We start from the raw sequence: 27,766 nt of genomic DNA on the forward strand, positions 1-27,766 counted from the left end.
TATACTATGCATAAAAGTCACATTTTAATACAATTCAATGGTTTTTACTATATTCAGATTTGTGAAACCATCACCACTACTAATTTCAGAACACTGCCGTCCCACAAAAAGAAACCCTAGACCCTTCCGTAGTTACTCCCAGTCCCCATTCCCCCAGCCCCAGGCAACTATTAATCTACTTTCTGTCTCTACGAATTTGCCTACTCTGACATTTCATATCAATGCAATCATATAATCCATTCACTCTCCAGCCCTCTCTAACCTGATTTCTGTTGCCACCTCACCACAAAAGGTGTCCTTTTGTCCTGCTGCCAAGTACCATAGACACGGCTCAGCCTCCTTCATCCTCCACCTTTAAACTGTATTCAACAAAACTGATCATTCACTCGCTGCAAGATTTTCTTCTCTTGATTTCAGAAGCTTTTTCTCCTACCTCTCTGAACTCTCCTCAATTCCCTTTACAGCTACTTCTCTTCTAACATCTAAATGTTTGCAGTGTCTTGGGGTTTAGTGCTTGGCCCTCAGCCCCTTGCAGGTCACTTCATTAAATACCATCTCTATGCTAATGGCTCTTAAATATTATTTCTAGCTCTGACTTCTCCCTCGAACTGAGGATTCGAACATCTGGCTGCCCACCTGACATTTACCTTTGGATGGCTAATGGCATCTGAAACACTCAAAACACAACTCCTGTTTTCTTTTTCCTCCACTTTCCTCACCACCCGTTCCCCAGCATTATGAAAAAGAACTACTTCCCATGCAGCTGTTCAAGCCAAAATCTGAGGTGTCATCTCCCCGTCCACCGTCTTTACACAAACCATCCATGAACCCATTTCAGCTCTACCTCCAAAACATGTCTCAGGTGCCTCCATCTCTTGCCACCTGTACTGCCAACCCCTCATCTAAGCTGCTAACATCACTGGCCTGGATGACTGCCATGGCCAGCCTCCAGGCAGCAGACACCCTTCTAAAATAAACATTTACCATGTCATTCTCCTTCTTAAAAGGTTCAATGGCTTCCAAACTCCCACCACTGCCAAAGAGGCCCTGCCTCCGTCCCATCTCAGTTCTTGTTGTGCTCTTGCCGAAAGGCCTACTTTTTTTTGTCCTTCTGGCAGGAGAAGCTATTTCTGCTTCAGGGTCTCTGCACCTGTTGGTCCCCCTGCTCAGAATGTTCTTCTCGTACCTCTTCAAATGGCTCACTGGTTCTCAAAACTCACATCTCAGTTCGAGCCCTGTCTAGAGGAGCCTCTCCCCATCCCCAGTCACTATACCATGTTACATGTTTTCTTTTCTTGAGACAGCACTTACCAAAATCACAACCATTTATTTGCTTATTGAGTGCCAGCTTCGTGGGGACCAGGACCTTATCTGTCTAGTTCAAGCTCCAATCACCTAAGGCAGTGTCTGGCACAAAGCTGATGCTCAGTCAATATTTGTTAAGTGAATAAATGAACGTTGTCATAGAGGGAAGTATCTGAGGTACGTTATTAAGTGTGCAAAGTGCAGAAGATAACCCATGGTATGATTCCTCCCATCTGGGAAAAATGAAGGATATAACTGTGCATATGAACTTGCAGAGGCATCAAACACTTCCCAAGATCTTACAGGAAACAGCTAACACTGTCTCTGAAGTGTGGAGGCTTCACACCTCTCATTTCACATGCTGTCTTACGCCCTTCTGAATAATTTGAACATGTCTTTACCATGAATATTTATTACTTTTGTAATGAAACAGAATTTAATCAGAAAAACAAATTGATTATTTTATCTATACGATTTTAAAAAAAGTTTCCCAATTATTGCTTTGTCCCAAGGTGGACAAATCCCAGTGATTACCAGCTCAGGAGATAGCCGTCTGTGCCATGTTATGCAGGCAGGAGGCAGAGGGCCTAGGAAAGACCTCTGGGGCTAAATGCACACCAATTTTGCTCCATGCCACTAATTACTGCCTGGGGGTGTCAGTGCTCACCATGGATGAAGTGGAATCCAGGAGGCTCACGACCTTCATCTCAATCTTGTCCTCGCCAAAGCCCTTCAGCAGTTTCATAACCTCACTCACTGTCAGCCACTTACAATCCACGTCTTGAATGGAAACAATATAATCTCCTTCCTTGGCTCCTGCCAGCTACAAAAGTTGGTTTATATAAAGGTCAACATTTTATGCATTCAAATCCCTGAATCAGATCCCAGATTTATTAACAAAGTAGATTGTTTGCCTAAGTTTGGTTTAAGGAAGCAAAAATAAATCTCTTCCTCTTTGGGCAGGTAGCATCCATGAGGGCTTTCATATAAACTCAGGCCTTTAACATAGACGAAACCTAAATTCAATCAGCAAGACACGATATGTGCCTGGGCTGCCTTCTCTGTATTTTCCCAGCCTGATTCCGTGGGAAGCTGCCAGTGGGTTTTACGCCCGACCCAGAATGGTGCACACTTACTGCAGCAGAACAGTTAGGATCCAGGAAGTGAATTTGAACTGGGGTGTTTCCTCTCAAGGTGAACCCCAAGTCCCCTTTTTCTGCAGTGAAGTGAATGCTTCGAGGAGGTGTCAACCTCTTGTTAGCCGAAAACACAGACAAGGGACCCTTTGGAAGAGAGCATCATTAGGTGTAGGGTTTGAAGGCTGAATCAGACATTTGAAAGCTAAAGGGAATGTTGCCTGTTGTCCTTGAAGATCTCACTTGGCCTTGTTCAGGGACTAATGAGGCCATCTAAGGTAATATGTGCTACAGCAGCCATACAAGAATATTCACTGCCATGTTCTCTAACATATCCAATACATTTCAAATAAAATTATCTTTTAGAAATTATCTTAATTAAAATGATCTTTAAAAAATTACTAATATAAAGAAATATAAAATGTCTAAAAATAGCTTTTCACATATGCTGTGGTCTGAATGTTTGTGTTCCCCCAAAATTCGTATGTTGAAACCTAATCACCAGTGTGATTATTAGGAGGTGGGGCCATTTGAGAGATTAGGCCATGGGGGCAGAGCCCTCATGAATGAGATTAGTATCCTTATAAAGTAGGCCCAAGGGAGCTCATCTGCCTCTCCCACCATATGAAGACACGGGGAGAAGGTGTCATCTATGAACCAGAAAGCAGACCCTCACCAGACACTGAATCTGCCAGTGCCATGATCTTGGACTTCCCAGCTTCCAGAACGGCGAGAAATAAATTTCCTGCTCTTTATAAGCCACTCAGTTTACGGTATTTTGTTATAGCAGCCCTATGGACTAAGGTAATATACTTGCAAAATTTAAAAGCTATCCCCTTAGGTCACTTATAAAATAAGTGTTCAACATACCAGCTTCTGGAAGAAGTCTGTTGCTGTCACCTTAGAGAACTGGGGCAATATAATTTCAACCTCTTGCTCAGTTTTAGCTAGAAAAGAAAATCAGAAGTTAAAGGATAAATGTTTCTGTTCTTGAAAGTGATCCTTGAAAACTCATGTCCACAGCTTCTTCAAAGGAAGCAGCAGCCAACACTTTCTCCCAGTCACCATCCTTCCCCTTGGTTTAGACAAGCAGTACAGAAGATGGAATATGGCTCAGGGCCCTGGCCAGGGGTGAACTGTACCTCTCACTTGGGCATATATTATGAGTCATAATCTGTCCTGGGGCTGGGATAGAGTAGCGACGAACAGACACACTCCCCACCTTCAAGAAGTTTATTGATACCCTAGCGGACCTCTTTTGGCACTCATAAAACCCTACTGAGAATTAACCTACATTTCAGGTGTTGCTGTTACAGAAGTTCTGTGTCTCTCAGTACACAGCCCTGGGTGTAATGTGCTTCCTGTTTTCATTATTAATGTGTGAAATGAGGATTTCACAGTGAGAAGTGGATTTGCCAAATCACGTCCCTCGATAGCTACAAATCTCCATCAGCATCTTCACAGCAAGCTCTGGCCCAGCCTTGCCACAAGCCCATCAGTTTCTCACAAAGGATCCCAGAGGAGGCGAATTATACATGAACAACAGTATAAAACAAAAAACTAGGATAGGAGATCTGGCACCATCATCAAGGTAGATCACACTTCTCTGTCCACAAGATTACCCTGTGGCTTCTTACAAACCACGTAACACAGTGCTGGGCCTGGGCACACTCGTCATTGGCTGTGAGAGCAGTGTTACCACCACTGGAGCTGCATGTGTCCCTCCCTCTGTGGACTTTAAGTTTCTAGCTCCTGGCCACAGAGGTACCTGTAATATCTGTAAGGGAGAGTCCCTGAGCACCACTCCTGCTTCCATCTACCAGCTTGGTCACCTGGGGCAAGAACTTTGATCTCTCTAAGCCTTTATTTCCTCATCTTCAACATGAGGGCAATGCTAGCACCTCCCTCACACTGTTGGAGGAGGATCAAATGAGATTTTGTATACATACGGTGCTAACTGTCACGCCTGGCAGACCCCCAAATGCTCCATAGATATCAGCTAACATTACTACAGATGAGCCCAGGACTCTAGCTTGAACAAAGCCCTGTCTCTAACGGGCTAGTCCCTGAAAATGAAGATGGAACTCCAGAGACCGAGGACAGAGGGGTAGGAAATAGAGTGGAGGGTGGGGGCAATGGACAAAGCAGGTTCTCTTGATTAGGCCACCCTCCATCCCCCTCCCCTAACTTCTAGAAAGATCCAGTCATTGCTCACTGTGAAGCTACCTTACAGGGAGGCCCTCCCACTCCCACCCTCCCTGGCAGAAGAGACTACCACCACCCCACGGGCAGCAAAAACCGTCCAGTTCACCTCTGTGTTCCTGAACCCACGACAGTGCTCAACACCCGGGGGATGCTTAGAAACGTGGTGGTGATAAAAGATGGAGCAAAAGGGGAAAGAGGAAACACAGGATTGGGAATATGATGCATTTGGCTTTCAACCTATGGAGCTAGAAGTAAAAGACAGATAGCAAAGTGCAGCTTCCGACAAGGCAGCTGGAAGGGGGGGGGGGTATGGAGCCCAGCAAAGATGCCAAGGCAAACAGTAAAGTCCCAGGGGTGTCCTGAGCAGAAGTGATGGCTGAAACCCCAAAGAAGGTCTTTATGGAGAGGGGTCTAGAGAAAGCAAACTAGGAACAGTGGACCCCTCAAAAATGCTGGGAGGGTGGGTGGGAGGGCAAGAAGAACAGTCAGCAAAGTGGATGGAGAAGGACTTAGGGAGGCGAGAAGAGAACCAAGAGGGCAGGGCGCCTGGATGCCAAGGGAGGGGTGTCGAGGGACAGGAGGGGAGTCAGATGCTGCACGGGGAGCAACGAAGACCATAAAGAAGCCCCTGGACGTGGGAATGAGATGATAACTCCAGGGCAAGAGCAGAACCTTAGTCCCTCACCTGTGCAGCCCTCCCAGTGCCCAGCACACGGTGAGGGCTTGCCTGACCCCTGCAGGATGGGCAAATACAGGCTGTCTGCCCAGAGTGCCCCTGCCTCTCACGCATCCCAGCAGCAGGCACACAGTCTTGGCCACTCACAAACAACGTCGGGAGCATCGATCAAGTTCAGAAGGTCATCATCTTCCTGGTGCTCAGCATACTTGAGCTGCGAGCGCTGGTGTGCTGCAGAAAGCACCTCCTGGAGCACCTCGATGCTGCGCAGCTTCTTGCACAGGTTGGCCTCCCTCATGGACTCCTCGTGATGGGCAATGGCTCGGCGCAGGTGGGACTTTCCTGCAGATGGAAAACCACACCCACATGACATGTGAATACATCAGGGAAAGCCAAAGGGCCTGCGATCAGCCCAAGCAGGTGGACGTTCTCTTTTCTAAAGAATCTGGACAGCGTAAGCCCCTCTTAAATGCACGTGTAATATGCTCACTTGTATCTATTTTATTATTATTATTATTTTTTCTTTTTGGTGGCTGGCTGGTAACAGGGATCAAAACCTGGACCTTGGAGTTATCAACACCACACTCTAATCAGCCAGCCCTGCTCACTTGTATTTATAAAATATTCACTCCATAAATGTTTATCAAATGATCTAGGCACTAGAGATAAAGCAATGAACAAAAAATTGCCCCTGCATTCATGGAGTTTACATGCCAGTGGCTGAAGACAGATAATTAACAAGCAAAGAAATATGTAATAGATTATGTGGTGATAAGGTTGTAATTAAGCAGGGTAGGCAGATGTGGCAAGAGAAGATTGGAAATGGGAGTTGTTCTACAATGGGTAATCAAGGAAGGCTTTTTTGATAAGGGAACTTTTGAGCAGAGTCTTGAAGGAAGTGAAGGAGGATATCTGACAGAAAAGAATGAACATTATCATTCCTCAAAGAATGAACAGCAGGTGCCAAGGCCCCAGGGCAGGAGCCCACCTGGATACTCAAGGCCAACAAGAGCTGGGGTGTGGCTGGAGGGAGTGAGGGTGGGAGAGAAGGGGAGGAAATGGGGTCAGAGCGGAGGAGGGGACAGACCACGCCTGGCCTGACTCTCACTCCTACTCTGGGTGAGATGAGAGGCCATTAGGGTGTGAGCAGAGCACTGATGTGATTTGACCCCCCGTGACCAGACTCTGAAGGAGCAGAGGGAACCAGGGAGTCCAGCTGTGAGCAGGGAGCTGTGTGACCTCTCTGGGCCTCTGTCTGCTCAACTGTAAAATGGGGATCATACCAGAGCTATGTCAGGGTTGTATGAGGTTTAAGTGAATCAGTGTTTGGTAAGTAAGCACTATCTCCACATGGCTTTGACCAGGGTGGTAGGGTAAGAAGTGGCCAGATTTGGGATATGTTTACTAGGTAGAGCCAAAAGGATCTGAGAGTCAAATGTGGGGTGAGGAAGAAAGAAAGGAGTGGAAAGTAAGCCTGAGGTTTCTGCCTCTGCACCTAGGGGGACGGAGCTGCCCTCACTGAGATGGGAAAACTGCGTGTGCACATGGGGGTGGGGGAGGGAAGGCAGGTTTGGGTGGTGGATGAAGTGAGGTTTGCACATGGAAAGGGATATTTATGCTGAGACACGGCAGAGACCAAACCACAACAATTCATTACCAGTCCATAGGTGCTCTTGGCGACAAAGCATAAGAAAATCAATAAATGCATCTTTCCACATTAGGATGGCCAAGGGCCAGCCCATGGACCCTGAGAGTGCTGGGAGATTGTTAAAGCTCTGGCTCCACTGTAGGAGGCCTAGGCACTCTGGGAACCCTGAGAACATGCCCTACTCTTCCTCCCCTGGGGACCCTTCTCGGGGTTGTTTGTAAGCAGAACCAGCTGGGCACCAAGTGGGGGCACAGTTCCAGGAGCAGGGCCGATACACACCCAGCTGTCGGCGCTGCTGGTTGTTTTTCAGTGTGGCCAACGGCGTCAGCCCCTCTGGCATGTGGTCATAGAGCTGTGACAGGCACTTCTCCTGATGGTCCTCATCGGCACCAGGCTTCACTGCAATGACAGTCACAGGTTAAATCCCCTCTCGAGGATGCATCCATGGGCTCCAGAGATGGCGCTACAGATCACTTAGAGATTTCTCTTTCAGCTACATCTCCAGACTCCTTTCCTCTCCAGTTGTATAAGGCATTTGGGATGATGGGTCTCCTTTCTGCCCCTGGACACATTTCAGGCAATCCGGCCCCCAAGCCTTTGCTCACTAGGGGCCATCCACACTCCAGGGACTCATGATTTGGCTCTGGGCCCCCACATGCTACATCCTCCAAGTCAGCCACCACACAGAACCTTCTATCATAGCCCTGACCCTATCACTGCCAGCCTCAGGACCTCTGGGTGGCCTCCATGCCTGTAAGGAGGGCCCTCCCCAGCTTCAACTTCACCTGAGCTTCCCTGGCAGGTGTCTTCCTTTCAAACCTCACCAAGCCACTCCCCACTACCTCTTAGCCTCCGTTCCTGTGCTCAGTCACTTTGCTTGCTCTTAGCTGTCCTTTCCCCCCTTGTTCAGCTAGAAAAGTCCAATTCAAATGTCACTGCCTCTGAGAAACCATCATGAATACATTAAGGAGGCCAACTGCTACCTCAGTTGTGTCTCTACAGGAATTACTGAGGCACTATATTTCTATCTGTTTACATATCTTATACTGCTTGACAGACTATATAATATTAGTAGTAACTAACACTTTCAGAGAGCCTACAATATACAAGGTACTATATACAAGCTTTGCATACAGGTACATATTGTTCACTACAGCCCTGTGAGGTAGGTTCTCTTCATATCTCCATTTTACAGATGAGAAAACTGAGGCACAGAGCAGCTAAGTAACTTGCCCAAGGTCACACAGCTAGTTAGTGGCAGAGGTGAGATATGAACCAAGCAGTCTGGCTCCAGAGACTGTCCTTTCAATTACCCTAGGAGCTGCTTTGTACTAATCACATCAAAACTCCCACCCAACCTCTAAATCTGAGCCAGGTCCAGGCTGAGGAAAATGAGGCTTTCACCTTGGGCTCAACATTAAGCAGGTGCCAAAAGCTCAGTACACAAGATACATAATATTTTAATGCAATTTTTAAAATATCAAAATTAGTGCAAAAAATCCCATGATGAATAAAACATCAAAATTTCTTTCTGCCTCAGGGTCCAATATGGCTCAGCACAGACATTACTGATCCCTGTCTTTATGTAAAATTTTGTTCATTACAGATTTTTTACATTAATTTTGATTCATTTAAAATATTACCTTAAAATGCAATTTATCTTGATGACTGAGTTTTTGGCATCCCCTGAGATTCTAGATTCCAGGTGAAAAGTCATCTGCTTCATCCCAGATAGAATTAAAGCCACCTCCTCTTCCTCCCACAGTAAGACTATTATAACCCCTAATTCTACCCTGGCCTGCGTGACAGCTGCCTGAATCAACATGACATTCTCATATCATCCTGTGCCTTCAGGCTGTGAGCATCTCCAGGATAGGCAGGCAGCTCTCACTCAGCTCAGAGTCCTCCAGAGGCAGCCAGACCACAACCCCTTCCTGACTCCATAGCTGCCCAGCCCCATGCCTTACACTGGTGGTCGATGAGGAGGGTGGCGGTGAAGTAGTGGGCCAGGGCTGCATAGTGGTGGGCCTTCACACAGGCCAGGCTGGCCCAGGAGTAGGGGATGTTCTCTTTCACTGGTGCCTGGCTCATAGCTGTGTGCAGCTGCCGGTATACCTCTCCCACCTGAAAAGGAAAGGACACTGGGAAAGGGGAGCCCAGCAGGGTTCTTCATGAACCCCACTGAAAAAAAGAGCCCTTTCATCTCTACAGCAGCCCCTGCCAGAGGCCACTCCAGAATCTGAGAATGACTCCAAGTAACTTCGTGTGCAGTCAGCACCAGAGTTAACAGGGGAATCAGGCAACTGTCATTACGCTGGTTTTCAGGCTGAGCTGCAGATGGAATTGGTGATCCATACCTGAAGCACTGACACTTGCCAAGAAAATGCAAGTCAGCAGCCCCGGCCGGGGCAGGCACACTGCCCAAGTCGTGGACGCGCTGCCGTGGGAAGACCCCGCTGCTTCCGGTATACTTGCACCAATGTATCCTGTCCACCCCCAAAGTCACAGGAACCAGGAAGTCGTACCTTGGCAGCCTCCTGAGCCACCTTTACCAGCATGAAGAACTCATTCCGGATCCCAGGAAGGCTGATTTTCTCAAACACGCTTTCTTGGGCTTGTGCGAGCATCATTTTGACAAGCACGCTGAGCATGGCGGGGCTCATGTCATAACTCGGGGTATGAGTAAATGTTTCTTTCAGGTAGTTTAAAACACCTAGAATTGTGAAATGTTTGCTCATTAGTTGGGGATCATATTTATTTCTTTCACCATGCTGCTACAGACAACGACAGAAGCAAAAATATAAAACTGGTGTCCTACAGCACATTAAACAAATTTGATTCTCAACTACCATATGATCCAGCAATTCCACTCCTAGGTATATACCCAAAGAACTGAAAGCAGGGACTTAACTGATATTTGTATACCTATATTCACAGCAGTGTTATTTACATCAGCCAAAAGGTAGAAATAATCCAAATGTCCATCATTGAATGAATGGATAAATAAAACGTGGTGTATACATACAATGGAATATTTTTCAGCCTTACAAAGGACTGAAATTCTGAAACATGCTACAACATGGATGAAAGACATTATTCTAAGTGAAATAAGCCAGTTATCGATAGACAAATATTATATGATTCCATTTAGCTCAGGAGCCTGGAATAGTCATATTCATAGGGACATAAAGTAGAACAGAAGTTACCAAGAACTGGGGAAAGGGGGGAAGAGGGAGTTACTGTTTAATGAGTACAGAGCTTCAGTTGAGACGCTGAAAAGGTTCAGAAGATGGGTAGTGGTGGCTGCACAGCAATATGAGCATACTTAATGCTAATGAAGTATTTAATACTGTACACTTAAAAATTATTAAAACAGTACTTTTATGTTATGTATATTTCACCACAATTTAAAAAATATTGAATTCTCTTTCACAACATTTACATAGGTATCCAGCAAGGAAACCGGCCTGCTCCCCTCTATTCACCTGAGACAACGGTGAGAAGTGCCATCCGTGACTAGGCCCTTTGCTGGAGGTGAAGACAGGAAGCAGGCATAATGACTAAGGGACTCACAGGGGACATGCTCACGCATAAGGCCTGGATTTCTCAGAAATCCAGGCCTTTTCCCCAGGACCTTGGGAAAGATCAGTGTAGCCCATTTGAATGGAAGTTTTCATGCTGTAGCCCTCTGCTGACTTTTTCATACTTTAGAAAATTAACTGTCACAAGCATTAACTGACAATAAATCTGGAGGTGAAACATAATCTCTGACATGAATCCCATCCAACTGGTTCCTCTGGTTCTGCTGCCCAGCATAAACCGCCTTGCAGAAGGACGGCACCTGCTACAGGCTGTCTGCTCCCCTCTGGGGTTCCCTCAAACTCTTTCTGTTCTCAAGCTTCACTTTATCTCTATAATCTTGGAGACAAGTCACAGATGTGCCTGCTTAAGATTCCTCAGCAAGGAAGATGAGTACAGAAAAGGATTTAAAGGGAAAGAAACAGACTCCCACAGAGAACCTTAGCATTTCCTTTCATCCCAAGGGACCAATCATTTTAACCCCCAAAATTTCACAACTCAAAATGGTAGAGCTATGGTTCTTCATAGCCTTGCAGAGTACAGTGAGATACCCACAAAGGTTCTAAGAGGGGGATGGGAGAGGGGGTGATTACACTCCAAAGCAGAATAAAGAGGACAAGCACAGAAGGCAACATGCTGCTGCACTGGTTCGAGGATCCCGTTGTGGTCTGTACTGTGCCCTATGCTGAGTCTGCCCCAGGCACAGGCCCTGCTAGTGGGGAGCAAGGCAGAACCCTTGGAAATGCCTGACTCGTGCCAGAGTTGCCCCTCGCACAGAGTTTGGTGACCCCAGTCCTGTCCAGGTTGGCTTTAAGCTGCTTTTCTCCTCCACCCTACCTGGTTTATACCAGGACACATTTCAGGGGTGACTGGCTGGGTAAAAGAGGTTAAAGTGGGAAAAGCATTTGGAAGTCCCAGAAGAAGGTGACAGAACTAGTAGGCATCCCTTGTCTGAGTCACTTGACAGAGGGCTGAGAACAATGACCTCAGGTTGGCGTACTTGGCAGAATGAGCCCAATATAAAGGCACGGGTAAGGCGCTGGCCAGTGGCTCACTTGGGAGAGTGTGGTGCTGATAACACCAAGGCCACAGGTTCAGGTCCCTATATAGGGATGGCCGGTTCGCTCACTGGGTGAGCGTGGTGCTGACACCACCAAGTCAAGGGTTAAGATTCCTTTATCGGTCATCTTTTAAAAAAATAAATAAATAAATAAAGGCACAGGTAGTAATACACACTGATAAAGTACACCTAATAAAAGAAAAAAAAGCCTATCTGGGAAGAGTTACTCTGTTCTTCAGCACAGTGTTGAAAGAAACAGTTATTCACTGCCATCCTTGGGCCACTCATTTGGAAAAGATTAACCATTAACCACAGGACTCACTGTGCACATGAGCCATCCCAGACAGATGGCCCAGTTTATACCATTAAGCAAGCCTCTGGATGGGAAGTTACACCAGTGCTGGCAACTAGCCTGGTCTTTTCAGGTTTCTGGGTCTCCCCAGGCCCTCTTCAGCTGGGGCAACCAGGTGCCACTAACGGGGCCCAGGCTCTGTCCAGCAGCCCTCAAGGAGACACACCTGCAGCTCTCTGGAAGGCGTCCACAGCACTTTCCAGCCCAGCTTGTGTCCGCCTGTTGCACCGTGTCCCGATCTGGGTATAAAGGGCTCCGATGTTAAACAGAATGCTGGCCTTCTCCAGCTGCAGGTTCTGCTGGCTGACTGGAACTCCAGTGAAGGAGTCATACCTATTTAAAAGAAACATGCTCTGAGAATACGGTTTACTTGGCTAATGAATGCCACTTTTGGGTGAAAACGGACAAGTCATTTCTTTAATAAAATTCAAAGATGAACATGCAATGAGGCTTTTGTTTCCAAGCAAGAGGACAGGCCTGATCATACTGAATAAAGACCTCCACAGCAACACACAAAAATAAGGCTTCTCAATCCAGATGTCCTCCAATAGGTGAATGGATAAACAAACAAGAGTACATCTAGGGAATGGACTATTATTCAGCACTAAAAAAAAAGAAATGAGCTAGCATGCCATGAAAAGACATGGAGGGAACTTAAATGTATATTACTAAGTGAAAGAAGCTAATCTGAAAATTCTACATAGGGGCTGGCCCATTAGCTCAGTTGGTTAGAGAGTGGTGTTATAACACCAAGGTCAAGGGTTTGGATCCCCATTCTGGCCAGCCACAAAAAAAAAAAAAAAAAGAGAGAGAGAGAGAATGCTATATATTATGATTCCAACTATGTGAAGTTCTGGGAAAGGCAAAACTGTGGTAGCCAGGAGTTAGCAGGGAGGAACAAATGAACAGGCAAAGCACAGAGGATTTTTAGGACAGTGAAACTACTCTGTATAATACTACAATGGTGGATTATGTGACACTACTTGTCCTTATATATTTGTTAAAACCCATAGAATGTACACCACCAAGAGTGAACTCTAATGCAAACTGTGGACTTTGGGTGATAATGTTGTGTCAACGTAGGTTCATCGATTGCAACAAATGTACCACCCTGGTGGCAGATGTCGGTAGTGGGGGACGTTGAGCATACATGGGGACGGGAAGTATATGGGAACTCTACTTGCTGCTCAGTTTTGCTCTGAACCTGAAACTGCTCTAAACAATAAAGTCTATTAACATACACACACATATATATACACACATATGTATGTATATGGCTTCTCCCAGATGAAATATAGCAATTACTAACCCTGGTAATTCCTCCTGAAGTCTGAAAGACTTCGGATTTATTTGTCCACACATCAACCAGGAGGTAGGGAGGGAGCTTCTTCCTAACTCAAGACTAGGGAGAAATCACCTTCCTTTCTCCAAAAGGAAGGCATCAGTAGCCGTCCATCCGCTGTGGTAAAATCTAATTCTGAATATGCCTCTTAGCTATTAGAATTTACTCTCTTTTCAGCCACTCTCCTGTGTACATTCAGAGAAGAGGCAAAGCATCTCCAAAGTATTTAAACTATACTAATCTTTGAAAATATCAGTTCTGGGCTGGCTGGTTAGCTATTTGGTTAGAGCGTGGTGCTGGTAACACCAAGGTCAAGGTTTCAGATCCCCATATAGACCAGCAGCCAAAAAAGGAGAGGAAAAAAAAAAAAAAAGGACCAATTCTGCAGGATCAAGTGATTTGCTTCAGTTTTTAGAATAGGATCTATTTCTGTTTGCCACCTTTGTCATTGGACAAAGCCCAATTCTCTCTCTCTCTCTCTCTCTCTCACACACACACACACACACACACACACACACACGCACCCTCCTGGGACAAGAATCTTGCTTCTTGTTAGTTCCACCTCAGAGCCCCAGTGTTTCCCCAATACAATAGCTCAAAAAATGCCTCTTCTCCTTGGCTCACTTGTTCTGAGAAGCAAGAAGCCATGATCTGTTGGAGCCTTCTGCCCCTCAAATCCCCTTCATTAATAGATACCAATTTATCCAGATCTCTCCAGACTCTTGTGTATAAATGTAACAGTCAGGAAAGAGGGGCTGCAGACGGAAGGGGCATAGCAGTGGTACTACAAGAGCGCACCTGTGGTGCTAAGGCTCCAAAGCTAGCTGACGTGGGAAAGTACAACCTCAGGCACCTACCAGGTAAACAAGAGTCCCATCTGTCGGGTGGGTGGGAAGAATCTACTCTCAATAAAACCCAGGTGGATGAAGTAAGTCATCAGCAGTTCAACCCCGGCCTCATCTCGGCTGGGCGTGCGACAAGCCTGAAAGGAAAAGCAGCAGAGAGCAGGTGAGCATATGAGAGCACGGCAGCTAGCTCATCCCTGCACACACGAACAGGAGTCTCTCACTGTCTCCGTGGTATGTGGGCCCTGCTGCTGGTATCATGAACTCTAGGAGGGGTGGAAAGGGCCTGCAATGAAGTCAGGAATCCTGGAATCTATCCCCAGACCTGCCAGTGGATAGGGTCTCTCCTCTTCCATGTTTTTTTCCTGTGGCAAGTGGATGGATAATGCTGACAGCCCCACCCCCCACCCCATTCCCTCCAACTGTCCTCAGTTCTATAAGACTACAAACATGCAGCAACAGGGTATTCTGGAGACTCAGCAAGCACTAGCAGCCAAATTCCCCTTTCTGCTGCATAAAAACTTACTTGTCTCAGATCCATAAGATCTGCTATTTCATCTTCATATAAATAGCTATCTTCACTGTAATGTTCCAGGATAAAATCCTTTAAGAAAAACGACATAAGATCCTGTAAGATGTCATCAACAACTACAAATATGTAAAACACTAATATGTCAAATTCCCCCCCTTAAAAAAAAATACATGTAGAATACAGAAAAAGTGATGAGAGATTTTACACTACAGTGATTTTTCTGAGTGGGAGGATTTATTTTCTTGATTTTATGTAGATTTTTAAGTTTTGTGTTTGTTGCTTTAGTAAAAAGAAAAACTGAAGTTATTTTTTATTTAAAAATGTCTTTGTACCACCACTGAGTGACCTATACATTAAACAGTTCTGGCAAACGTCACAGATACTCTGGGGCTCAGACCTGCACCTTTAAGCTGCTCTCAGAACCTGAGCATAGGGTCTTCCTGGCAAAGGAAATCTGTGTCTGGGGACTATAATGACGATGCTATCCTCAGGGTCTATGATGGGAAACTTTGTAAGAACAGGTTTGGGCACTCCCATGAATGAAACACCTTAATTCCTAACCGGGTCCACAAACCAGTGTCTGATAACTGCTCTGTGAATTCATTCAGTCTTTCAACAAATGTTCATGGCATTTGCTATGTATGAGCCAGGCACTGTTAAAAGTGCTGGGGCTACATCAGTGAACAAAACAGACAAAGAAGATCCTTCTTCCATGAAGCTTATATTCCCAAAAGAGAAGACAGACAATAATAACAGGCATAACAAATAAGTAAATTAAATAGTATGTTAGAAGATGGCAAGTATTATAGGAAAAAAAAAAAAAGAACAGTGTAAGAGACATCGAGAATGGTTCCTGTAGAACATCCTCCAAAAGAGCTGGCTTTCCCTGGCTGCAAGAAAGTTGATGAGACAGATTGACCAATTATGTTTTCCCAAGTGTCCGTGGGCACTCTCTTTACACACTTTCTACATTAAAGCTCCTCCTGCTTCTTGTGTGTTCAATGCAGACACACACTCACACACAAACACATACCCTTCAAAAATTGGTTTGTACTAAACAGAACTCTGCTGTGCCCTTTTTTAAAAAAAACTTGGCAATGTACCAAATGTTTTCATGTCATAAAATATTCTGAGACATGACTTTTAATGGTTATATAATCTTCCAATGTAACAAATGTACAATTCATTTATTCAACAAATAAACTGAGCACCTACTATGTACTAGCAAGATTTTACTTAACTTCCACTTGTCATGACACTTAAGTAGTTTCCAAGTTTTTACAATTAAACACTGTGATGATCATCCTTGGGCACGTCTCTGATTCCTCAGAATAAATCACTAGAAGATGTCTCACTGAGTCCAAGGATATGCAGATTTCTTCTATTTTTTAATCTGTTCATGTTTAATACAACTTTTCCTTTTGTTGTATGAGGCTGTCACAGATCTTCCTCATGATTTAAATTGATATTTGGAATCAGCTCCTCGACTAACATAATGGCCATTTGTAAAATTTGAAATGGTTTCCAAATTTTATTGTGTGACCAGTGACATTAATTAAAGTGAGGATGACCTGAAGGACAAAGTTCATCTGGGGCTCCCCCACTGACATCCCTGAGAACAGTGTTAAGGTGCCACTGCTCAGGAGACGCTCAAAGATAGATGTATCCTTTCCATGGCAGCACGTCCTGCCAATTCCTACTGTGGACATTGGCAAAAATTTTCTTAAAAGGAGAGAAATTAAGGCTGTCCTGTTAGCTTAGTTGGTTGGACACCAAGGTCAAGGGTTTGGATTCCCTTTCTGGCCAGCTGCTAAAGATAAAAAAAAAAAAAGGAGAGAAATTACACTAAAAATAAGAAATTAAAAGAGAAACCTGATGTTCACCTTATAAAAATCAAAGAGGATCTTGATAAAATTCTAAACGTATTACTGACTTTTGAAAGTTAGAAAACTAGGATAGATTAAACAACTTAATATGATAAAAACTATACTGCTGAAACCCACTGTATACATCAGGGACAAAACAAGGATTTCTACTATCACTGATATTACTTACAGTAACTACTTGAAGTAGCCAAAAAGTTAACATATAAAAGTCAATAGTAAAAAAAAAAAAAGTCAATAGTCTTCCTTTCTCATACAAGCAGTAATCAGTTAGAAATACGTAACAGGGAAATAATAGCTTTCACAAGAGCAACAGAAGTACAATATTTCTATGGATAAAATTAATTAAATTAAATAGACAACTATTAAACTTTACTGAAGGACATAAAGTTTTTCATTCTTCCTTTCATTTATTCATTAAATCATTTTTGAACAAGACAGACATGATCCTTGCCCCCATACAACTTGCTTTTTGTTGACCTCAACCTCTGGAAATATTATGTTCACAGATGAAAATGTGCTAAAGATACAATTTTGCCCAAATTAATCTATGAATACAATGAAATTTCAATCAAAACTCAAGAGTACTATTTTTGGGAGAACTTAACAAAATATGGAAGCAGAAACATGGAAAAAAAGGCAAAAAAGTTTGGAAAAGCATAGTAAGAAAGATGTTTTTTCTAACTGGTGTTAAAATGCACAAGGATTAAACAGCAAGAAATGACCAGACAATGGAACTAGATATGGATCAGAAACAGCCCTAAGTAGATTGGAGAATTAGGTAGATAATAAAAGCCAGCATACCATAGAAGACGGGAAAGGATGGCACACCCATCAGGCAGGGCAGAGGTGACGCACGCACACACGCACACACACACACACACGACTGATGGGAGTTTAAAGGGGCTATTACAGCGGTGTGGGCAAGGTTAAAGGAAACCACAGGAATGGGGTGTTACTCCCGAGAGCCATCAGAACGTCAGAGCTGGAGGGTCAAGGGGGAAAAGCAACTATGGAAACCCAGAGAGGTGGCTACCTGAGGAGTGCACCCAAAAGCCACTGGGGCCTTCTCTACAAGAATGCAAATGGCAGCAGAGGGAGTGAGGAAATAAATGACCCTTCTCCTCTCTCTGATCCCTTGCTGGTGCTCCCCCATTTGGCTATAGCTAATAGGAAGCCATAGAGCAGGAGCCTGTAGACACCTCCCCACACCTCCCCTCTGGCGCCACCCCCTCAGCCATAGCCAGTAGGAAGCCATAGAGCAAGAGCCTGTAGATGCCTCCCCTGACATGGAGTAGGACAGAGGAAGGAAGAGGAGGGATGGTTCTTAATACACAGTTCAGGGGAAACTGACTGTCCATTTGGTGAAAATAAAAAGTTATAGCACTACACTTCACTTTTTACCTCCAAACAAATTCCAGATAGAGTAAAGATTCAATGTTAAAAAAATTTTAAACAGAGCGCTTAAAGAAACTATAGCAAAATATTTGCTCAAGAAAGATCATGTCTTTCTTTTTTACTTTTCTTTTTTATTCAGGTATATTTGACAGACAAAAATTGTATATATTTAGTGTAAAACACAATGTTTTGATATATGTATATATTGTGAAATGGGTTAAATCAAGGTAATTAACATATCAATCAGTTCACAGACTTATTTTTTGTTATGAGAACATTTAAGATCTACTCTTAGCAATTTTCAGGTATACAATACATTATTATTAAATATAGTCACCAGGCTGTACAACAGATCTCCCTAACCTACTTATCCTGTCTAACTGAAACTGTGTATCCTTTGACCAGCATCTCCCCATATCTCCACCTCCTACTCCCAGCTCCCAGTAACCATCATTCTCTACTTCTATGAGTTTTTAGATTCCACATGTAAGTGAGATTATGCAGTATTTGAACATGGTCTTTCTAAAGCAGAATTGCAGGGCCGAGCCGGTGGCGCACTCGGGAGAGTGCGGCGCTGGGGGGACGCTCCCGCCGCGGGTTCGGATCCTATGTAGGAATGGCCGGTGCACTCACTGGCTGAGTGCCGGTCACGAAAAAGACGACAAAAAAAAAAAAAAAAAACTAAAGCAGAATTGCAAAGAGAAGAACAGATAAGTTTAACAACATAAAAATGTACATGGCAAAAGAATGTATGTTATACTTTTTTATCTGGTTATTGCTTATGTAATAAAAGTTAAAGGAGAAAACATACTAGGAGAAATACTTATAATGTATATAACTAAGGGTTATAGAACTAATATTCTTCATATGTAAGAGAACTCATAAGAAATAAGATTAAAAAAAGAAATAAGAAGAGCAACACTATGAAAAAGTGGACAGAGGACAGAAACAAGCATTTCATAAAGGAGAAATGGGGCTTACAGTTAGCTCATTTGGTTAGAGCACAGTGCTAATAATACTGAGGTCTAGGGTTCAATCCCTGTACTGGCCAGCCACATACCCAAAAACGGGAGAACTATAAGGTGCAAATAAATGCATGATTATATATTCAACCCCAACAGTGATCAAAGAAATGCAAACTGTAATATCATTATATCATTTTTGTCCAATTTCACAGAAATCAAAAAGATATTTTTTAAAAATCAAAATGATTAAAAATGATACAGAGTACAACCAAAGCTTCAGGAAGATAAGCAGTCACACACAGATGGTAGGAATACAAGGGTACTTCAAAACATTCACAGAAAAATAGAATTGAAAGATGATACAAATCTTTCCATGAACTTTTTGAAGTACCCTTGTATAAGGCAGGACCACTTCTGGTGGGTAATTATGTAATATGTATCTCTGACCTTCCAAATCCACATCTAGAAACTTACCCAAAGGGACTATTTGGCAAAGTGTGCTAAGATGCTAAATGGAGCACTGCAGACAACAGCAAGCATTTGGAAGCTGAGTACAGAATGAAAACAATAGCTGACTTGTTTGGCGCCTACTACAGGTGGACATCATGCTAAGCCCTTAACAGACAAATCTCATCTCATCCAACCCTCACAACACCCTTCGGAGGCAAACCTCTGATTAGAGGAAGAGGCCAGGCTGTCCAAAGATTCAGTATTGAGAAAGTCACAGAGCTCAGTGGGGAGGGGTGTTTCCATGTGTTGGTATTTTCTGAATGTTCTGCAATAATATTCTGAATCAGAAAAACAAATAAATAAAGCTCATGAAAACAACTTGATTCACTGGAAAGGGAATTCATGTTGATGGTACTTTCTAACCGAGCCATTTTAAAGCCAATTTCTTTAAAATAGAATAAAATCACATCACAAAGCTTTACTGACCATACAACATCACATGGACACACAGGTCAGATTTGAAGTTGAACTGCCCTAAGTCTACTGAACCACTTCTGCAGTACCTGTCTGTGTTTCTCTGAAGTGTAAATGTGGAAGGAAGAAAATAGAAAGTCCCCCCAAACGTTCTCATTTTTGTATGACTGACATTTGTTGAGTCCCTTTTAGTCTAAAATGACATGGTTGGAAGCCTCAGTTGAATAGCAGTGAGCCATGCCCACAACATGTGATTTTTTTTCACTTGCTTTAATGTGGAATTCAGCACGTGACCTATTTGGATCCTTACAGATGCCCATAAAATTCCTAAGTTTCTCCAAGAGAGTCTCTCTTTAAAATGCCTGCATTCCTGTAGCTCTGGCACTGAGTTACAAACTAAATCTTAAAGAAACTGTTCTACAAAAGCAACTAAAGACATTTCCACAGTCTCACAGACTCAAAACTCACATCTGAAAGTTCAGACAGCCTTTGAAAATGTGTCATAAAGCTGCTGTTCCTGAATTGTTTTCTACCCAGAAAAATCACCTTTCTGGTAAACCTGAGTCCTGAAACACTACCAACTTCACTTCTCCAACTCCAAAGTAAACCCCAAACTCACAGGGACCAGGACCTGGATTTTAACAAGGCAGCAGTCAGAAAGATCCTGGGTAAAAGGGCTCACCTTATGTCAAGCAACTCACAGTCTCTGTTTGAGAACAGAGGTCAAATGCAGAAGCTTTCAAAGTATTAACCAATTGCTTTTAAAAGGATAAATTTTGGGGCCGAGCCCGTGGCGCACTCGGTAGCGTGCTGCGCTGGCAGCGCGGCGACGCTCCCGCCGCGGGTTCGGATCCTATATAGGAATGGCCGGTGCACTCACTGGCTGAGTGCCGGTCACGAAAAAGACAAAAAAAAAAAAAATTAATAAATAAATAAAAGGATAAATTTTGTAGTGGCCGAAATGCTGTAAGATAATTTTTTTCTTTTCTAAACTAAAAGTAGTCCAAGATAACTCAACTAACAGAATTACTATAAGGAAAAGAATTCTCTGAAACATTTTTCATGATGCTGGCTGGGATTAATTCCTATAACCTGTGTCTGTGCTGGAATGCTCAGAGACAGGTACCTCCTTCCACCTCATCCCCTCTTTCTCCTCTTAAATGGAAGTTGGAGGTGATTTATTAAAACTCAAACTGATGGTGCTAGGGAGAGGAGGAAGAGGAGGATATTCCAGGAACAGGATGGTCTCCTGGCCCAGCTTAGGGGCGTGGCTTCTCCTGGGTGGTTCTGACATGCATCTCTCTCATTTCCCACCTGAAAGCCCCACTGAACCACAGGCCCCGAAGGCAGGGCTTGTAGCATCTTCAGCACCCTGCACAGTACCAGGCACAGGTGGGCCTATAGTATCTGCTGAACAAGAGAGGAGCCCAGATAGATACCCAGGAATTAGACAGGGGGAAAAAAAAACCCAAACTCTAGTTATTCAAGTATTTAAGGGCAGTGAATTGACATCTTTGGTTTACTCTGAAATGCATCACAAAATAAGACACATTCCTTGAACTTGTTAAGATAAGTGAACAGATATGATGTTGATGGGGGGGAGAGGGGGGGGAGAAAGGAGGAATTGGTAAAGGGACACAAAAATCAACTACATTGTATATTGATAAATTTAAAAATATAATAATAATAAGACGGATTGGTGGACAGACACAGAGATGCATACATGGACAGATATGTCAGAAGACAACCATAGCAAAATGTTAATGGTAGAACCTAGGCAGTAAGTACACAGGGGTTCACTGTAAAATTCTTACAATTTTTCAGTAAATTTGGAAATTTTCATAACGAAGTTTTGAGGGGAGAAACTTTGGCAATTCTTCCAAAAATGTGGCCTAAATTGGTCACACAATTTAAGATAAAAAATGCTAAAATGGGATATAATTTTTAAATTCCAAAGCACAGACCTTTTGATTTGGCCTCCTGGGCAGGTCCAGCCTGAGTTTCAACCTGCCTTCTCCAGGCACCCAGAAAGAGCTTCAGAAATCACCAGAGATAAGAGCAAGAATATGGGAGCAATGAATGCACAAATTCTTTGTGTAGCTGGCTAAGAAGGGGCTCAGGGTCACCATGCAGACATCAACTGATACTCGGCCCATTGAGCCTAAGGGATACACAATTTCTGTATTTCCATTTTGAACATTAAGTCCCATGCCCATTGCTTTGAGATTTACCTTGAGGACGACTGAAAAGTCAACATCTTTGGTTTCCTTCAGGCCAAGAGGAATCAGGGGAATCGTAAATGCCTCCCTATAAAGAAAAGGACAAGGTATATGAACACCCCCAAATCAGCCACTTTGTATCCCATGGCCCTGCCCCCAGAAGCCCAGCACAGGTCCCCATCCTCTCCTCATGCCAATCTAGCACACACCTGGCTGACAGGCTCATTTCCCATAAAAATGACTCTGGTTATTCCCATCCCTTGGTTCTAAAACTGCCTCTAATAGCTTCTGGACCACCATCTCGACCCTGACATCCCTCCAAACTCAATCCTTCTTCCAGCAACTGTGCTGAAATCCTATCCTGCACCAGGGTCTGTGCCTGGTATGCTCACTTCTCCCCTACCTAGGTACACCAGCCTACCACACCAGGCCTCCTTGTCAACCCCCAATCCCCATCCCCCTCCTCTCTCCTCACTGCAGAGGGTCTCACCTCTCTGGCAGTCCTCCAACACTCCCCCACACTCACAACGCTGGGCTCTTAGGGGCTTCCTCCTTTAGGGCAGTTAGTCTAGGTTTCCCATCACCTGCACAGGGAATGCCTTAAGAGCAGGGGCCTCATCTGATACCTACGTGTACTTAACTCCCAGCCCCAGGGTCAGACCTTGGCCACTGCTTCCCCTCCACCTCCTCTCCCCCTACTGACCACAGGTCACCCTGGGAGTGCTCCCTGAGCTTGCATTCTTAGGGGCAGGGCCAGCAGGGAGAAAACAGGGCTCAGGCTTTGTTTTGCAAACAGGGGTTTAGCTCCGGACCTGTAACAGGAGACCTCCTTGGGCTGCTCAGCTCAGCTCAGCCTGGAAAAAAGGCCAGGGACACCAGGCAGGATGAGTGGACAATGCAGCTGTAAGCTGAAACTGCCTCTGTGGTGCTCAAAGCAGGCATGACCCACCCCAGGTGCATGGCTTCCCTGAAGCCCGTGGGGAGGGCTGGACGCTGGTGGAAGGAGACAAGGGAAGGCCAGGTCTCAGAGCCTTCCTGTCCTCATGCAAGGTGTCAGTGTGAATCTGCACATCTCTCTCCCCTTCCCAGTGGAACATGAGATTGACTGTCACCACTCTAGAGCCACAGTGACCACTCAAGCGGCCTTCACTGCCTGTCTCTGTGGGCAGCCCCTGAGATAGACATCTCTGCTCTTCAGTATGGCAAATGTGTGTATGAAAAAACTCACATGTGTTACTACAGTTTGGCCCTGCCTCACCTTGTCAAGGAACTTGGAACTTTTGGGCAAAACTCTGGATTTTACCATATGAGCATAGGCTGGGAGAATCTTCCATTTGCTGTTGCTCTGACTAGGTGTTCCGAACTGTGTGGGGAGCCCACAGGTAAGCCAGCCAGGCACAGGAGAACCAGTGGAGGCATCAGCAGTAATGCCTTCCCTCTGGCTCCAAGGAATGCCCAGGTGCCTTAAGATTACGGATCAGGAAATGCACATTCCAAAGGTAACTCAAAGTTCCCAAGTGTCTTCTTTGGTTAATCCAGGGAACTATTTTCTGAGTTTCCCCTGGGGCTCACCTACTCTTTGAGAAGTCTCATTTCTTCACATGAAAAGTATGTAACCCTTCTTTGGAGCTTCTCAAAGTTATTTCTTCTTAAAGACAGGCATTTTTGTCTGAGGTAGCTCACCCTGGGGCAGGAGACTTTCTGAAGGCCACACCTCAATATTCCACCTCCCACAAATACTCCCCTAAGGGATGCTTCTGAATCAAAACATTCATTTCTCAAACATTTAACAGGGAACATTTCTGAAGTGTCTCAGTTGTACCATCTTCTTAGGGAACTCAGATGGGTCCCATAATCTCTGATGTAAAAGATTCTAGTTAAGGTGGATTATACTTTTCGCATTCCATCAACAGAATGACCCCGAGTCAGGCCCGGTGGTTGGTAAGAGGCTGACAGGGAGGAAGGCAGGGCAACTCGGGCCCCATCTAGCGGGTCAGCTCTCAAAGCTACCCACAGAAGTGCTTCCAGGGCATCTTTACAGCAGAGCTGCCACCCCAGCCCATGTGAGAGATGCCACCTCCCCACCTGGACCCAGACACACAACGCTCCCATAAAACCATGTCCCAAGGGATCCCAGGACAAGTGTCTTTTTGTCCACCACTCCAGAATTTCCCAACAAACTCCATGGGTTCATCCCTTTAACTGTAGCAATGTGCTCAACCCCAAACCTGACTGTTTTCTCACTTCCCAAATTGCAGGCCACTACGCTCTTGGTCCACAACTCCCACCTGGCCTAACTGTGTATTATTCCTGATGCAGGCACATTCTCAGGTTCAGCAAGTGACTGGAAGAAGCATTACCCCCACTTACTCTGTGCTCTGATAGACTCCCACTGAGATGTTGAGCCCCTCCAGCTCTTCCTTGAGCATCTGCAGGTCTGAGTTGACGAAGCTGAGCTCCAGGCGCACCTGCTCCCGCACCTTGTGGTTCGTGGCTGCTCTGTTCAAAGAGAGAGGGAGAGAAGCACCCTCAGCCTCGCATCCCAGCTGCTGGGTGAGCAGACTCAACCCCCAATCTCTGCAGGGAAGCTCTGGGGGCTGCTTGCAGATAAGTGCCAGATATGATCAGATAAAGTGTCTCAGAGATGATGGGCATTTGTCCCATGTTGATCCACACCTGCCAGCAAATGGACCTAGTGACATAGCCAACAACACTGAGCTGCCTGACATGACTCCTAAGAGATCCTTGCAAAGAATCGGCCTTAAGAAGAGAAAAGAAAACTGCTTCTAGTCATTCCACAAAAGGCCATAAATCATCCCCTTTAAAAGAAATGGATGAGAAAATAGAGACAGTAATGCTTTCCAACTCAGTCTATGAGGCTAATATTACCCTGATCCAAAACCAGAGAAAGACATCACAAGAAAACAAAACAACAGTTCAATATCCTTCATGAATATGTTTGCAAAAATCCTCCACAAAATATCAGCTACTTGAACCTAGCAACATAGAAAAAGGATTATACACATGACAAGTGAGATTGATCCCAGGAATGCAAGGTTGGTTTAACGTTTGAAAATCGATTAATGTAACAAATTATATTATAGAATAAAGGGCAAAAAACACATGGTCATCTCAATAGATCCAGAAAAAAGCAAGTGACAAAATCCAACAGATTCATGATAAAAAATTCTCAGCAAACTAGGGAAAAAAAGAGAATTTACAAAACCTGATAAAGAGCATCTATAAAAAGCCACAGCTAACATCACACTAATGGTGAGAGACTGACTGCTTTCCCCTTTGATCAGGAACAAAGCAAAAACATGAGCTTTTAAAAACTTTTATTCATTAATTTTTTTGGTGGCTGGCCAGTATGGGGATCTGAACTCTTGACACCTTGTTATTATCAGTGCCACACTCTAGCCAAGTGAACTAATCAGCCAGCCCCCAAAATGTCTGCTTTGCTATTTCCAATCAACATTCTAATGGAGGCTCAAGCCAGTAGCTATGAGGCAAATAAAGAAATTAAAGGCATCCAGATTGGAAAGGAATAAGTAAAACCGTCTTTATTCACAGATGACAATACCTTATATGTAGAAAATCCCACGGCATCCACAAAGCAAATATTAGAACAAATCAATTTAGCAAGATAACAGGATACAATTCAATGTGCAAAAATCAACTATATTTCTACACACTAGCAATAAACAATCTTGAAATGAAATTAAGAAAACCATTCCATTTACAATAGCATCAAAAAGAATAAAATACTCAGATAAATTTAACAAAGGAAGCACAAGACTTGTACACTGAAAACTACAAAACATTTCTGAGATATTAAATGGAGAGACATTCCATGTTTCTGGTTAGGAAGACTCACTATTGCCAAGGTGTGAAATCTCCCCAACTGATCTATCAATTCAATGCAAGCCCAATCAAAATTCTAGTGAGCTTTTTAGTAGAAATTGACTATCTGATCCTAAAATTTACATGGAAATGCAAAGGACTTAGAATAGCCAAAATAATTTTGAAAAAGAAGAACAAAGTTGGAGAACTTATGCTATTTGATCTTAAAAGTTACAATAAAGCCACAGTAATCAAGCTAGTGTGGTGCTGGCACAGGATAGGCAATGGAACAAAACAGAGACCAGAAGTAAAATTTTACATTTATGGTCAATTGATTTTGACAAAAGTATAAGACAGTTCAAGGGGGGAAAGACAGTTTTCAGGTCCCCAAGACCACCCCACGTTCAGCAATTTGCTAGGAGGACTCGCAGGACTCATGGCTATGATTTGTTATAGAAAAACTCAAAGAAAAATTAGCAAAGGGAAAGGCACATGGGGTGAAGTTTGGAGGAAACCAGGCACAGGCTTCCAAGAGACCTCTTCCAGTGGATTCACACAGAATGTGCTTAATGTCCTCCTACCAGGGAAGCTCATTAGAGACTCAGTGACCAGGGTTTTTACTGGGGCCTGATAATGTAAGCCTAGCATAGCATGTTCCATAATTCCACAATTCCAGAAGGAAAGCAGGTGGTTCAACACAAACCACATCATTTGTACAAACAGATGAGGCACAATGAGCCACTTTTATCAGTCTGGGAATGATAGGAACTTTTCTAAAATCTAAGTTTCCACAAACCAGCCAAGGGCCAATCTTGCAAGCAAGACTTTCTAAGCATAGCCATCTTCAGGCCTGCTTTGTAAACTCTCTTCTGCAAAACAGGCACAAAAATTAACCTCCATCTAAATCTCATACCATACACAAACATTAGGTCAAATGGGTCACAGACTGCAATATAAGAGCTATACCTCTAAATCTTCTAGAAGAAAATATAGGAGAAAATCTTTACAACCTTGAGTTGGGCAAAATATTCTTAGCTATATACCAAATGCACAATCCATAAAAGAAATCGATCAATTGGACATAGTCAAATTAAAAACTTCTGTACTTCAAAAGACACCATTAAAAAGATGAAAAGACAAGCCACAGACTGGGAGAAAATACTTGCAAACTGTATATCTGATGAAGAGTTTATATCCAGAATACATAGAGTTCTGTTAATAAAATAATAAAAATACAAACAACTCAATTTTTTTAAATGGGCAAAATATCTGAATAGACATTTTATCAAAGAAGATATACAAATGGCTAAAAGCACAAGATGCTTAATAACATTAAGTCATTAGAGAAACACAAAAACATAATGAGATACCAATACACACCCACTAGATTGGCTATAATAAAAAAGACAGATAAAAACAAGTGTTAGTGAGGATGTGGAAAAACTGGAAAATAAATAGTAGAGCCACTCTGGAAAACAGTTTAGCAGTTTCTAAAAATGTTAAACATAAATTTACCATACAACCTAGCAATTCCGCTCCTAGGAATCTACACGAGAGAGATGAACACATGTGCACACAAAGACATGTATATGAATGTTCATAGTAATCAAAAAGTAGAAAAAAATCCAAATGTCCCTTAACTGGCAAAACGTGGTATTTCCTTATGGTGTATTCACAGAACAGAATAGTATTCAGCAATATACAGGAGCAAACTTTACCCCAGTTTTCAAGCCCAGGTTTTGACACCCAGATCTCCCTCATTTTACAGATTAGGAATCAACCACAAAAATAACAGTAACAAGAACACCACGCAGGTACTGAGCTGGGACTGTGCTGAGTCCCATTTCACGGATG

The 27,766-nt window shown here is 43.7% G+C and overlaps 1 protein-coding gene across 1 annotated transcript in view; it reads right to left on the bottom strand.

The window, feature by feature from the left end:
* Nucleotides 1-27,766, bottom strand: part of RHPN2 (rhophilin Rho GTPase binding protein 2) — a 50,800-nt gene that overhangs the window by 3,275 nt on the left and 19,759 nt on the right. The window contains exons 3-14 of the mRNA XM_063112986.1: nucleotides 24,440-24,568; nucleotides 22,082-22,157; nucleotides 14,675-14,752; nucleotides 14,161-14,285; nucleotides 12,128-12,294; nucleotides 9,496-9,683; nucleotides 8,938-9,094; nucleotides 7,250-7,369; nucleotides 5,470-5,664; nucleotides 3,312-3,388; nucleotides 2,442-2,588; nucleotides 1,973-2,128 (exon numbers count right to left, since the gene is read on the bottom strand). Coding sequence (XP_062969056.1) covers nucleotides 1,973-2,128; nucleotides 2,442-2,588; nucleotides 3,312-3,388; nucleotides 5,470-5,664; nucleotides 7,250-7,369; nucleotides 8,938-9,094; nucleotides 9,496-9,683; nucleotides 12,128-12,294; nucleotides 14,161-14,285; nucleotides 14,675-14,752; nucleotides 22,082-22,157; nucleotides 24,440-24,568 — 1,615 coding nt within the window. The remainder of the gene's footprint in view (nucleotides 1-1,972; nucleotides 2,129-2,441; nucleotides 2,589-3,311; nucleotides 3,389-5,469; nucleotides 5,665-7,249; nucleotides 7,370-8,937; nucleotides 9,095-9,495; nucleotides 9,684-12,127; nucleotides 12,295-14,160; nucleotides 14,286-14,674; nucleotides 14,753-22,081; nucleotides 22,158-24,439; nucleotides 24,569-27,766) is intronic.

Source organism: Cynocephalus volans, chromosome 10 (genome assembly GCF_027409185.1).
Source record: "Cynocephalus volans isolate mCynVol1 chromosome 10, mCynVol1.pri, whole genome shotgun sequence".
Taxonomy (NCBI): Eukaryota; Metazoa; Chordata; class Mammalia; order Dermoptera; family Cynocephalidae; genus Cynocephalus; species Cynocephalus volans.